We start from the raw sequence: 14,365 nt of genomic DNA, 5'->3' as shown, positions 1-14,365 counted from the left end.
ACTCAATTTTTGAGGTGGAAAGAACTTTGCCAAGAAGGCATTAACTAGCTTTTCCCAAGAGTTCAGGCTTTCTTTAGGTTGTGAGTCCAACCATGTCCTAGCTCTGTCTCTTACAGCAAAGGGAAAAAGCATAAGCTTGTAGACCTCGGGATCAACCCCATTGGTCTTGACAATGTCACAGATTTGCAAGAATTCAGCTAAGAACTGATGAGGATCTTCCAATGGAAGTCCATGAAACTTACAATTCTGTTGCATCAGAGAAACTAATTGAGGCTTAAGCTCAAAGTTGTTTGCTCCAATGGCAGGGATTGAGATGCTTCTCCCATAGAAGTCAGGAGTAGGTGCAGTAAAGTCACCAAGCACCTTCCTTGCATTGTTGGCATTGTTGTTTTCGGTTGCCATGGCTTCTTCCTCCTTGAAGAGCTCTGTTAGGCCCTCTAGAGAGAATTGTGCTTTAACTTCTCTTAGCTTTCTGAGATTAGAAACCCAAGAGATACACATTCAAACTTGTTTGCATGTAAAACAGAAGTGGTTGTCAGTCACGCGTTCATAGGTGAGAATGGTGATGAGTGTCACATAATCATCACATTCATCATGTTCTTGGGTGCGAATGAATATCTTGGAGAAGAAATAGACTTGAGTTGAATAGAAAAACAATAGTACTTGTATTAATTCATGAAGAATAGCAGAGCTCCACACCTTAATCTATGGTGTGTAGAAACTCCACCGTTGAAAATACATAAGAACAAGGTCTAGGCATGGCCATGAGGCCAGCCCCCAAATGTGAAAAGGTCTATCAAAAGTATAAGACTTATCAAAGATGAAAATACAATAGTAAAAGGTCCTATTTATAGAGAACAAGAAGCCTAGGGTTTACAGAAATAAGTAATTAATGCAGAAATCTTCTTCCGGGCCCACTTGGTGTGTGCTTGGGCTGAGCATTGAAGCTTCCATGTGTAGAGACTTTTCTTGGAGTTAAACGCCAGCTTTTGTGCCAGTTTGGGCGTTTAACTCCAGCTTTTGTGCCAGTTCTGGCGTTTTGACGCCAGAATTCTTAAGCTGATTTGGAATGCCGGTTTGGGCCATCAAATCTTGAGAAAAGTATGGACTATTATATATTGTTGGAAAGCCCAGGATGTCTACTTTCCAACGCAATTAAGAGCGCGCCAATTGGGCTTCTTTAGCTCCAGAAAATCCACTTCGAGTGTAGGGAGGTCAGAATCCAATAGCATTTGCAGTCCTTTTTCAGCCTCTGAATCAGATTTTTGCTTAGGTCCTTCAATTTCAGTCAGAAAATATCTGAAATCACAGAAAAATATACAAACTTATAGTAAAGTCCAGAAATGTGAATTTTAAATAAAAACTAATAAAAACATAATAAAAACTAACTAAAACATACTAAAAACATACTAAAAATAATGCCAAAAAGTGTATAAATTATCCGCTCATCAGCTGCTTAATGAACTCATCATGCCAATTGTTTAGTGTGTCAAATGTGTTGTGTGCATTTATATCATACACCAAAACTCAACAATCTGCACCTCTATAAAATGCAGCACCTAAACTATTGAACCTTTCTTGTCCTGCTGTATCCCAAATCTGCCAAAAGAGTCTCATTTATTGTTTTGACCAAAATAAGAATGTGTTAGTTAAAAGTAAAGTTATAAGATAACTTAAAATTACTGACCTGTAAAGTGACGAGTCATCTACTTGTAGCTCCTTTATGACGAAATCAGCACCAATTGTGGCTTTATAATGCTGGCTGAATTTTCTATAAACGTACCTAAATTCAAGTGAACAATACTGAAAATTAATAATAATAATAATACCTAAACTTCTGCTCTTTAAAAAAAATTAATAATAATAATGATTATGAACAATACTGAAAATTCAAGTGCCAAATGGATACTGGTTCATCAAAGAAGTCTTCCTAACCCTGAAATAAGATAGATGAAGAAAAATTAATTGTCTAGAAGAGGCAAGGCAGAAAATTCAAGGCATGCATTTATTTCATCGATTGTAGAACTTATTCAGAATAGGTTAAAAATGGCAAAGGAGGAGGATGATTCGGAACGCACCTTTTCTAGAGATCGCGTTGAGATTTGGCCGCCATAGAGCGCCAGAATCGATCCATCTGGATGCATAGGGATTGGATCTGAGAGATGTTGTTGGAGAGGGAGAGGGAGAGATCAGAGGAGGCGGAGTAGTCGAGGCGCTCGAGGCGTTCCACGCAGTCGCACGTATTCAGGAGGAGCTTCTTCGCGCTTTGATAAACATCCGATAGCGTTGCTCCGCCGCCTTCCATGGTGGCGCTCAGTGCTGGTGGTGACTGTGGTGGTTTTTTTGGAGCTCCGAGGAGAAGCTAAACGTCAGAGAGGGAGAGAATCTATGAATTAAAGAAACGTAGAAATCGGAGCTCCGACGAACGCTGACAAGTTTTCAGATCGAAGAGGAAGCGACGATGGAGGGTAAACATGATGGTAGCTACAGAGAGAGGATTGGAGGAGGAGGAGGAGACGAGGGAGATCAGAGATAGAAGGCAGAGCGAGCCGTCATCTAATTCAATAAGCTAGGGTTATTGAAAATTTTCATTTTATATATGTAGGATAATGGCGGTTCAAAACCGCCCTAATCACTAGAACTGCCACCAGATACAAAATTAATTATGGCAGCAATAAAAAATGCCATAATATTCAAATATTACGGCGGTTCTTTAAAACCGCCGTAATATCAATACCATTTTAAACTCTTTTTTTTTGTAGTGTTCATTTATATACCTTGTCATTTTCTTTAAAAATAAATAATAATAATAATAATATTAATAAAATAAATAGCAGTACATGTGCAATAAAATTGTATTCCTGATTGGAATTGTTTTTCTAAAAAGCATCGTTCATAAAATTAGTATCATATACTAAGATTTTATTCTTATTATTTTAGAACTTTGACACATTTATTGATTTTGAAATATGTAAACATAAATATTTTATTGAACATTATTTATATACATCATACTTGAAATTTAAATACATAGAAAATAAAATTTTAAAAAAAAATTTTTACATTATTTATTTACATAAATACTTAATTAATTAACCTAAATTTAAATTTTTTCATTATTGATCAAATGGCCAATATTTCTTTTAAGATCCTCAAAGAAATCAGATATTTCATAATAAGTGGTGTAATTTTTAGCATCATCATTTGAAATAAAATTTATCTTCTTTTCTTTATCATATTTTTTCAAAGATACTTGATAAAGATTAACTAAGGGCCTTAGGATATGATAGGTACGTGACCAATGACTCTTTTCACCACAACGGAAATATTTATCCTCTGTTGATTTATTTTACCTATTATTTCTTTCTTTATCCCACTTCTGGTGAGATCATTTCCTGTGAACATAATTTTTCTTCCTTCCATAATTTTTTTGTAACCAAAACCTTGTCATTTATCTCTTTTGGGGTTATGATTTTCCAAATTTGCTTTAGAAAATGGGGCAACACCAGCTGGGCGCGCTTCGTGATTTCTTAAAAGCAATTCATTGTTACGTTCAACAACAAAAAAGTAAGAAATTAGTTCAGAATATTTTTTAAATTCTTTTTCTCTATACTGCTGCTGCAGGAGCACATTCGAAGCATGGAAGGTCAAGAAAGTCTTCTCTAACATGTCATTATCAATTATCTTTCCCCACATAATTTCATTCATGAGGTAATTCAGAACATTGATGAATTGTATTCATTTATGAATTTAAAATCTTGTAGACGCAAGTTTGTCCACTCATATCGGGTTTGAGGAAGTATCACTGTCTTTTAATGATTATACCCTTTTTCAAGGTTCTTCCACAGATCCGCAGTATCTTTTAGTGTGAGATATTCATTTTTAATCTTTCGTCAAGATGATGATAAAAGAAGATCATGACTTTGACTTTATCTTTTTGGGATGCATTATTTTTAGCCTTAATGGTATCTACAAGATCCATTGAATCAAGATGAATTTCGACATCTAATATCCATGATAAGTAGTTATTATTTTCAGATATATCAAAAGCATTAAATTTAAGATGAGAGAGTTTTGACATAATGAAAATTTATTAACTAAATCTTCCTATATTTTTATCAGAGTCTCGTGTTGATAACGTATTGTAAAATAAATAAATAAATAAGGAAGCGAAAATAAATATAAAATAAAGAAGTATAAATAGAAGACTCTAGTACTAATTAATATTCACCAATATAATAATCTCAATATAATAGAGATGATTCACATATATATATATATATATATATATATATATATATATATATATATATATATATATATATATTGTTAACTTGTTATTGATTATGTGTTATTTTTTGTATCAGACTTTTTTATTTATAAAAGTACAAAAGTTAACATTTTAATAAATGTAATTAACTTCAGTCTTGCTTTAATAAATTAAACTTTTCTCTTAAAAAAATTAACCGCTTAAATATTAATGAGTATCCACCTCATACATCCTTATCACACTAAACTCATCAATAAGTCATTGACTCAAAACTATTCCAATTAAAGCCATTTACGCACGTACTTGTTTGGTGTCATTATTTTGGTCAACATAGATATTGTTTCCAATAAGAAAATCTTTTAATATTTTTTAATATGTTTCAATAAAATATTTTAGTAAAAGAAGAATCTTTTAAAAAAGAAAAGTGAATTTTTTAATATTTTTTTGTATATATGTTTGGATAAAAGATTTGAATTTTTTAAAAATAAATAAAAAAATATTTTATTTATTAAAATATATAATCTGTAAAATAATTACAAAAATACGTTGCATCTCTTATTTTATTTACAGTATAAACAAGATAATATCTCGTTTACACTGTAAACGAGATAAGTAATAAATGATAACGTTTACAGTGTAAACGAGATACAGTAAGACAAATTTTCAACAGTTATAAAAAGATGGTATTTTTCACATACATTTCATATCTTCTTTTTCCCTGTTTTTCTTCTAAAAAATAGGCAAAAATGTCCAGTAGTAGCGAATATGTGGTTGTCTGTGTGTATCACAATTATCGTATGAGAAACAGTGACAATGGGGTGATATTTGAGTGTAATAATCTATTACTGTTGTGCATTTGGAGAGTAAGTTCCTTGTCCGAGTTGAAGAGTCTGATATTGAGTAACCTTGGTGGTTTAGGGAGAAAAAAGATCGGAAGGGCGGGGTATAGGTTGCTAGCATAGTTGGAAAATGGAGTTTTCCAGTTTCGTTTGTTTTGACTCCATGGCGACGAGCCTGTGTGCCTCATGTTTGACATCTATGGGAGAATCATAGCAGAACAAGTGATGGAGCTTTCTGCGGAGGTTGGTGATGTTGGTGACAGCGGATCCGTCCACTCGACCTTTGTGCAGGACGACCCACCTCCCGGCCACCACCAATTCATGTTGCTAGTCTAGTGAAAGACATGGACGTGGATGATGAAGACTCTGACGAGGAATATAGGTATATTGCGGATAGCAACGATAGTGGTTCTTTTGAAGATGATGACGAAGATGAGTTTGTACCAGAGATGCTGGCTGAGGCAGCGGTCTGCTATGTTTTGCCTCCCCCCACCCGATTCCGGCACTATTAGATGTACCAAGTCACTATGATGCATTGGATCTGGATGCGATGTATGAAAAATCTCCGTTTTCTAACACTGGAGAAGACGATTACAACATAGAGAGTGGGATGGAGTTTCGGGTCGGCCATAGATTCAAAAACAGAGATGCAGTAATGCAGGGTGTGAAGAACTACAACATTTGCAGAAGTGCTGAGTACCAAGTTATCGAATCGGACCGATTAAAGTACCATGTGTATTGCTGCCAACCTGCAGCTGGATGTCCTTGGAGTCTCTGTATAGCCCTCCGACAGAACTTTGGATATTGGTGAGGTCAAGTTTAATTGTGGCATATTTACTCATTTATGATTGTTATATCCGGTGTAGTTTCCAATCATGAATGTTTTATTTTGTTAGGGAGGTCCGGAGGATTGGTGGAGCGCATACGTGTTTAGCACCCACCATATCCCAAGATCATCGACAGTTGGACAACATCCTCATCTGCAATATCATCCTACTGTTGATACAGTCCAACCCATCCGTCAGCATTCCTGTCCTATCGGGTATAGTTCGGCAAAGTTATCACTTTAAACCCTCGTATAGAAAGGTCTGAACGGCGAAGCAAAAGGCAATTTGTATAGATATACGGAGACTGGGAAGAGTCATACAACAAGATGACAAAGCTGCTACAAGTACTGCAGAATTGTTATCCCAGAACAATACGTGAGTTCAGATCCTTACCTTACTTGATGGGCACCTTATGGTACGCGAATGTAGCATGTTCAACAAAGTATTCTGAGCCTTCCCGGCTTGTGTTGAGACTTTCAAACATTATAAGCCATTTGTTTCTGCTAATGACATACATTTGTACAACAAATATCACGGTGTGTTGCTTATTGCAGCGACACAAGATGACAACAGCAATATCCTTCCTGTTGCTTTTGTAATTGTAAAGTCTAAGAGCACGGAGTCATGGTCTTTTTTTCGGACTAATTTGAGACAATATGTTACCTCACAAGAAAGCCTGTTGATTATACCTGATAGATCCCAGGTGATCAAGGCTGCATTGAGGGCCGATGATAGTGGTTAGCATCCTCCCAGGACGTTCCATGCTTATTGTGTTAGACACATGGCTGCAAAATTCATTCTCATTTCAAGTCCACTGAGAGCAAGCGATACCTTATAAATGCTGCTTATAGTCCAAGTAAGGCTGGGTACGAATGGTACATAGATGCCTTGAGAGGTTCGTCATGAGAGATGGCAGACTGAGCTGGTAGGTTCAATAAAGAAATATGGCTATCACATTCATTAACACGTACGTAACAAATGGAGTTTCAGTAATTCCTAAACTCGTACCCTATCAGTGAATCGTTGCTAACGATACATTCAGCCACCTAAATCATAAACTGTATATTATTCTTGGCAAGTATCCTAACCATGGCTATACATATATGCAATAACATAAATGTGAAGATAACAAAATTAACCGCGAAGTTGGCCTGGCGACGTGTCATGTCGCCTTCAGTCGATTGATGTCCGGATCACGTGTATCTGCGTGCGCCATCTTATAGTTACTCAAGAAAATGGTCAGAAAATGATAGAAGAGAGAAAAAAAATGGTCGAAAAGTTGCAAATGGGGCCGAAAACGTCGCTGTGAACAACATGTATATATAGGCCATGTCCACTCTTATCTCGTTTACAGTGTAAACGAGATATATACACGTATCATTTGATCTGTCTTATCTTGTTTACACACTGAGATATGTGTAAACTTATCTCATTTACACTGTAAACGAGATAAGAGATGCAACGTATTTTCGTAATTATTTTATAAATTATTTATTTCAGTAAATAATATATTTTTTTATTTATTTAAATAAAAACATAAAAGATTTTAGTCAAACTAAAATAGTAAAATCTCTTAAAAAAAAAATAAATGCATTTCCTAACATAACGATATAACTTAGAATTTATCCAAGACTTTTCCTGCTACACGTTCAGTATAAATACTAAATGTTCATCCAAGCACTATTACATCTATATCCACATATTGCGCTCTCATAAATTCCCTCCCCACATTGATAAGCTTTCAACAAATTGTATTATTATGGCAGCACCAAAGATGTTTGATATGTTGTTACTAATAAGCATAGTGACATACAGCATGGTTGTGTCAACGACGGAAGCAATATGGTGCCTCCCGCAGCCCAATGCGACGGATACGGCGATGCAGGCGGGGTTGGACTATGCATGCAGTCATTTAGCTAATTGTGGGCCCATTCAGCCCGGAGGCATATGCTTCCTTCCAAACACCATCCGTTTTCATGCATCCTATGCCTATGACAGCTACTGGAAGGCACATGGCAAAACTATTGATGCCTGTAGATTTGGTGGCACGGGCGTAATTGTCCTCGTCGGCCGAGATCCTAGTACATATATTCCCCATTTTCATTTCTTTTAAGGGTTTTAAATTACTGTTCCAGTTACAATTCTGGTCATTCTAGTGTGATTTTTTTACAAGATGAGTCCTTTCATGAAAATATTTTTATATAAAAATAATATTATAAATATATTCAGTTAAATATATCAAATTATCTAACAATGAATCTTGAAGAAAATCTTTATAAGACCTAAGATTTTTTAACACATATATAAATATCATCTTTATATACGCTTCATAATAACCGATCTCATATTTCCATTTTTTGTTTTCTTTTTCGTGTGTGTAGGCACCCCAACTTGCAAGTTCCCACCATCTTAACGATATGGTATACATGGTCAACGATTAATTTGACTTTTAAACATTTGATATGTTTTCACTTTATTTGTAGGGAATGATACTTTCCACTGATGTTGGATATCAGGATGTGGTTGATACTAACGGCTATTTGCTTGTTTGATTTTTTTTTTTATAATGTCTTAGGAGTGCTGGCTAGAGAGGAAATACATCATCGAAAACAAATAAGAATAATGATTCAGTTCAACCTGTCGATGATCATCTCTTCTTGTATTCCATTACATACATCCTTGTTAATAAATAATATATAATAAATTAATAATACATATTGGTTCTCATCGTTAGAAACCACAAAGTTGCGGCCCGCGAATAACTTATTAATCTTAAATTTTGGTAACCACTGCGGCACGATACCATTCCTTGTAGAGTTGTGTTACATGGACACTAAAATCAGCTATTAAAATCATTCAACAGTATAAAATACATGCTAAAATATAAATACACATTGAAAATAAATTAAACTACACATGTATTTATACACAAATATATTGGTGGCTGATTTTAGTGTACAAATAGCATTTTTATATCTGGTAATATATATTTTTTGGTTTCTATAGTATCTTTTAACCCTACAAACAGAGTACTAAGGCATCATGAATTTGAGATCTATTTAAGGTTTTATTTCTGGCCATTAGTAGGGGTGTTCAAATTCAAACCGATCTAAATTAAACCGCTCATCCAATCCGATTCAAACCGAAAATCGATTAAAACCGTACTAATTCGGATTTGATTGGATTCTATTTTTTGCAAACTGTTGGATTGGATCGGATTTCGGATCTATTTTTCATAACTGATCCAATCCAATCCAAACCGCACAATGTGCTATAATATTATTATTATATTATTATATTTACAATTATACTTATAACATGTTCAATTTGTTATACATTTTTCTATTATTCATGTATTATTATTATTTAATAAATATTTTATGTTCAAAATGTTATTTATTTATTTATTTTAACTAACCTATAATTTTATTTCTATTGTTATGATATCGTTAGTTTTTTAAGATATTGTTAAAACTTGTTATGTCATTGTCGATTATTTAAAATTTGATGTTGAGACTTGTTATATGCATTTAATTTTTTTTATTTAAAAAACCGCAAATCCAAACCGATCCAAACCGCTTGTAATCGGATCGGATCGGATTTCCAAAAAAATTTCATCCAATCCAAACCACACCGCACATAAATTAAGCGTTCAGATCGGATGACTTTTTCCCTTAAAACCGAACCAAACCGCACCGCGAACACTCCTAGCCATTAGGTTGCAACATGCACAACTAAGAATTCAAATTCTCGACACTTATTTAAATGGGCAAGTGAGCTAACCATTTAACTAATTCAATTTAATTATTCCTGGTAATATATATTATGGAGGAAATTCAATCTTTGTTACCTTAAACCGCTGTAATTCTTATATTATTTATCATACATGAATGTATTTAATGTAGGAGGGGAGAGCTCTAATTTTATTGATTATTTCCGCCGGTAGGTATTGGGATAAAACTTCAAATTCCATTCACCATTTCTTAGGGAGAAGTGGAGAACTCGTGTACTTTTCAACGTAAGGACGACTTCTTCCACACTTCTATTGGCCTTCGTGTAATACAAGTAAAAAAAGGGACACTTATTTTGATAATGAAAAAATTAAGGGTGACATGAAACAAAAATCACTAGGCCAAATCCTTTAACCTGCTAAAAAATGCAAGTCGGGCTTAAAACTTGAGCCCGCCAAAAACATCATCACCTTAAGAAAGCGGGTGGGTAATGCTAGGGAGACAAAAAACAGCCAGAAGTTACCTTATTTAGCATTCATTAATTGTCACAACATTTAATGAATGCTAAATAAGACAAGTTATGGCTGTTTTTGACTAATTTTCATTAGTTACCAAATATTTCCGATTTACATATTCTTTCACGAAGTCGGCAAGTCTTGCTAACGACTTAATGTTACAAATCCTCCTGAATAATAAATTTTCTTACTTCGAAACAGGAAAAGAGAAGATCCCCTCCCCCCCCCCCCCTTCTCCTCTTTTCTGTCTTCCTCCTAAAATGAAACAATTTCCCTTCACTCCTTGTGATTATAAAAATCTAGCAGAACAAAACTAATCAGAATTTAAACTTCTGTTTTGGCTTTTTCACCACAGCACATCCAGGGTCCTCGGCACCCTGCAGGACAACAAACCTTGTTACTTATTTTAACAAATCCGATGCAAATAACAAAATAACAATAAGTAGTAAATGACCTTTCGTTTTTTCTTTTTCTTCTTCTGTATGTCCTTTTTCTGTTTGTCTTTCTTCTTCGTCTTCTTCTTCATCTTCTTGTGTTCCTTTACCTTGGAAATCTCATTCTGTTCTTCATCACTAGAATCCTGTCCAGATTAGACATGAATGTGTATAGAAGGCTGAGGGAGATATATTAACAGACATCCAGAACTATAAATGGTAATGAAGAGTCAAGAACCTTTGAATCAGAGTCACCAAAGGAGTCCACATGTCGAACACTTCTTTCGGGATTAGAAGTACCACCTGAAGATGAAAAGGTTCATTAAAGATCACAACTTATGACTATCATGCAAATTCACTTTAATGCAGTGTCCAACACAAAGCTAGTGTTTTGCATTTTCAAAACTTTAAAGCGAAAATAGAGACATAAGAGAAGATGCACATAAGTTACAAACTGTGAAGTGTAAGCTCAGGGATACACAGATATACTGCTGAATATAGTACAAGATTACAAAAGATTTCCTGAATATTAATATAGACACTTATAGAAATCATGGTAACTAGTAACTTTCTCCATTGCAGTAAAGTGAAAGTATTGGTCAAGTCCCACAGGTTATAATTAGCATGTGATCACCCATCGGCTCCTCCCCTCAAAGTCCCTCGGACATTGTGAGGATCCTTGTGTCGCCCTCTGCAAAGACAACTTCAGTCGCACTAATGCACAGAGGAGCAGATTCTCCCCGTTGCTGGAAAAAACTAACATAGTCAATTGCACCAATTTGAGCCATTCATTCACAATCAATTGTTGGGATAAAAAATTATTTTTCCAACACCATTTTACTCTCATGCTCAGAACATTTCGTTTTTCCTGCATCCCCACTTCTTTCACTTCCTTCTCAACTACTAACCAATCTTGCAGCACCTCTTTTCAAGAGGTTCGATGCCGCTGCCTTATGAGAGGACCACGGCTTCCACCTACGTGACTATGACAAGGATGCTAAAGTTGATGGTTGACGCAACTAGCATGTGGTTTGACAAGGAGTTGTGTGGAACAATTTGAGATTTGAATTTTCATTGAATTCCTCAACATCAGGTTCTTCTTTTAGATATTAAAAAAAAGAAGAGGTCAATTGGACAATGGTGAAGGCTTGGGGAAGAGGTAGTGGGAGTCTTATGTTTTCAATTAAAAAAAATCATGAGGGAGAAACTAAGTGTCACTGAGAGTGGCTAGGATTAACCTGGAGCTTTTGATACCAGGTTAACATAAAACGCACCCATATTAGTATCAGTATATTACTAACAACCATCGAAAACCAGCAATATGAATTGTGAATCATAAAACAACTAAAAGGAAACCATATAATTATAAGCAACTACTAATGGCAATAGATAAATCATATAAATTTACCATGTCAAGCAAGTAAAACACCTACAATAATCACAAAGTAAAACCACGCATTTGTAGGCAAATAATTGCAGCAATGAAACTAAAGCGGAACTACTGACAGATGCAGGTTTTCATGTCCATAAAAACACCAATGAGACCAAAAGGACGTTTTCATAGGGCGGTTTTGATATAAAAAAAAATGGGAAAGAAATTTTCATAAACCAAAATAAATTACAGGAAGAAAATAAAAGGAAAATGAGTTGCATTGTAAGTGTTATTGACTTATTGTTACTTGCATAGACGGTCCTTTTGGCGTTATTGACAGCAAGTTCAAGCAAATCAGGGTTAATGGAAGCCAATCCATTAGGCTCCTTCAGCTTCCGCTCTAGAAACTTCGCCAATGCCGCAGCTTTATTAGTCGCCAATGGTCCACCGGGATGTGCCAACCTATAAACGGAATCAAAGAATTTTCGCACAAGACCAAATAAAATTGATTCAATTATATCGAAACTTGAAGAGAATATGGATTAATTTTAAGTGTTGAATTTTGAATATGAACCCTAAAAAAGAGAAGAACCTGGGTTGGGAGTGGGAACTGGAGCGAGGAAGAGAAGGGAGAGGGGCGAATTTGCTTCCGCGAAGTGCGCGTCTTTCGTCTTCTGTCAGAGATTCAATTTCTTTCGCCATCTTCTGCTTGGGAAATTGAGTTTTCGGGGAAAAATCTCCGTCGCGTGTGGCGGGGTTCCCCTTTCAGCGGTTGTTGTCCCTTCTTCAACTCGGTGAGTTTGTGACGCCGCTCGTTAGTTTTAAATTCAATTTAATATATACTACCTGGAAAAATGTTTTTCTTTCCCCATTTTTTGAGATTAATAATTGGGTTTTTTTCTCTTCTTTTCTTTCGTCCAAATTCAAAACCAGACATTTGCTCTATCTCAAATTGATATTCTCGCTTGATTAAAAAACATTGATTTTTTTTTTTTTTAAAGTAAGGATTTTATTTTTGATTGAATAAATTGAAAAATTTTGTAAATGGGCAAATTAATCACATATGTATTATTTAATAGGACTCTCATACAAAAAAAATACTAACCTATAAAATTTTACACTTAAATAATTCTATATAAATGAGTAAAGCTTATATTTTAGTTATTGGTATTTGTTTTGAGGTGTTTACTTAGATTGATGAGATTTATTAAGTATAGAATGATAAAGACCAAAGAGTTCTAAAAACACATTTGAATTGTAATTAGAAGTATCTGTAAAGAATTCTAATGTCAAGATCAACAGATTTAGGAATAGAATAAATGTAACTTAAAGAATTGATGAAAATTACTTGATCAAAGTAGGTATTTATAAGAGAGATGAAAGTTGTTAACATCTTTGGATAAATTCCTCATTAGTAGGTTGTATAATGATTATCATTTTTGGTGACGTGGTTGAAAAAGTTTAAGAGGTTAAATTCTATTTATTATGCGTAATTCTCTTTTAAGCATGGAGTTACTTGTATGCTCTTCAAGTTGGGTGTTTTTTTATTTTTTTTGTGAAGACTTGGAACTAAGGGCTTGCTCAAACTTAAAAAAATTGAAATCGAACCACTACCCGACTCGATTCACTATCAGAACTCTATCATTGATGCTCGTCTTTTCCTGTTCCTTCAAGGTGAAAAATTGTGCGAATCTTCCTTCTCCCTGGCAATGGCACTGCTGCCGTTGACTCCATTACAGTCGGTCCTGTCACCGCCGATGACTCTATATCCACTGCCGTCCCTGACGCCTCTACTGCCTCCGCTAACTCTGTTTCCGTAGCCGCAGACACCGCTGCTGCCACCACTGACGTCCCTACTTCTGCCCTTGCGACCTCTAAAGTTGACCTCCCATCTTTGCTTCACTTCTGCCCTTTGTAGTTCCTCTGTACTAGGCACGAGATGAAGATGCAGCTGGTTCTTCTGAATTGGTGGGAACTCTGAAACCACTATTGCCGATGACGTCTCCCTCTTCGTGTTGAGTCCGAATTGGTTACAGATGACGATGGTAGGAGCCGCTAATCTGTTCCTGGTTTTTGAATCAACCTCCTTGTTCTGGTTGGTTGATGCTAAAACCTGGGTTCTTTGTTTCTGATTAGTGGTTATGATTCCTTGCTGTGCTAGAAAACTATCTGCATGACTCCTCGAGACACCCTGAAATTGAACCTTTGCTCTACTTTACCATCTTTATGCATTTTGAGCCTTGCTGCGGGGGGGGGGGGGGGTGGGGGGGGGTTCCAATACCATCTGTTCTGCAACTCCTCCGCTAGCCGCCTTAGCTTCTTGATGAGCGAGCTCTTTACCTGCTCTGGGTGTCCAAGTGAAACAACATTCCTCTAA

General features: G+C 35.5%; 1 protein-coding gene and 1 long non-coding RNA gene across 2 annotated transcripts; one reads left to right on the top strand and one right to left on the bottom strand.

The window, feature by feature from the left end:
• The first annotated feature begins 7,665 nt into the window (after positions 1–7,665).
• LOC112740312 (uncharacterized) lies at positions 7,666–8,649 on the top strand. Its single transcript, XR_003171083.3, has 3 exons — positions 7,666–8,017; positions 8,318–8,356; positions 8,512–8,649. It is a non-coding gene; the product is annotated as an uncharacterized lncRNA (long non-coding RNA).
• A 1,502-nt stretch (positions 8,650–10,151) lies between these two features.
• On the bottom strand, positions 10,152–12,955 carry LOC112741768 (uncharacterized). Its single transcript, XM_025790869.3, has 5 exons — positions 12,581–12,955; positions 12,296–12,450; positions 10,855–10,919; positions 10,637–10,762; positions 10,152–10,559 (listed from the first exon to the last, which is right to left on the bottom strand). The coding sequence occupies exons 1-5, from the start codon at positions 12,688–12,690 to the stop codon at positions 10,500–10,502; spliced, it is 516 nt and encodes a 171-aa protein (XP_025646654.1). The 5' UTR covers positions 12,691–12,955; the 3' UTR covers positions 10,152–10,499.
• Positions 12,956–14,365: the final 1,410 nt, after the last annotated feature.

This window comes from Arachis hypogaea, chromosome 14, assembly GCF_003086295.3.
Source record: "Arachis hypogaea cultivar Tifrunner chromosome 14, arahy.Tifrunner.gnm2.J5K5, whole genome shotgun sequence".
NCBI classification, from domain to species: domain Eukaryota; kingdom Viridiplantae; phylum Streptophyta; class Magnoliopsida; order Fabales; family Fabaceae; genus Arachis; species Arachis hypogaea.
This window is presented reverse-complemented; position numbering and strand designations above follow the sequence as displayed.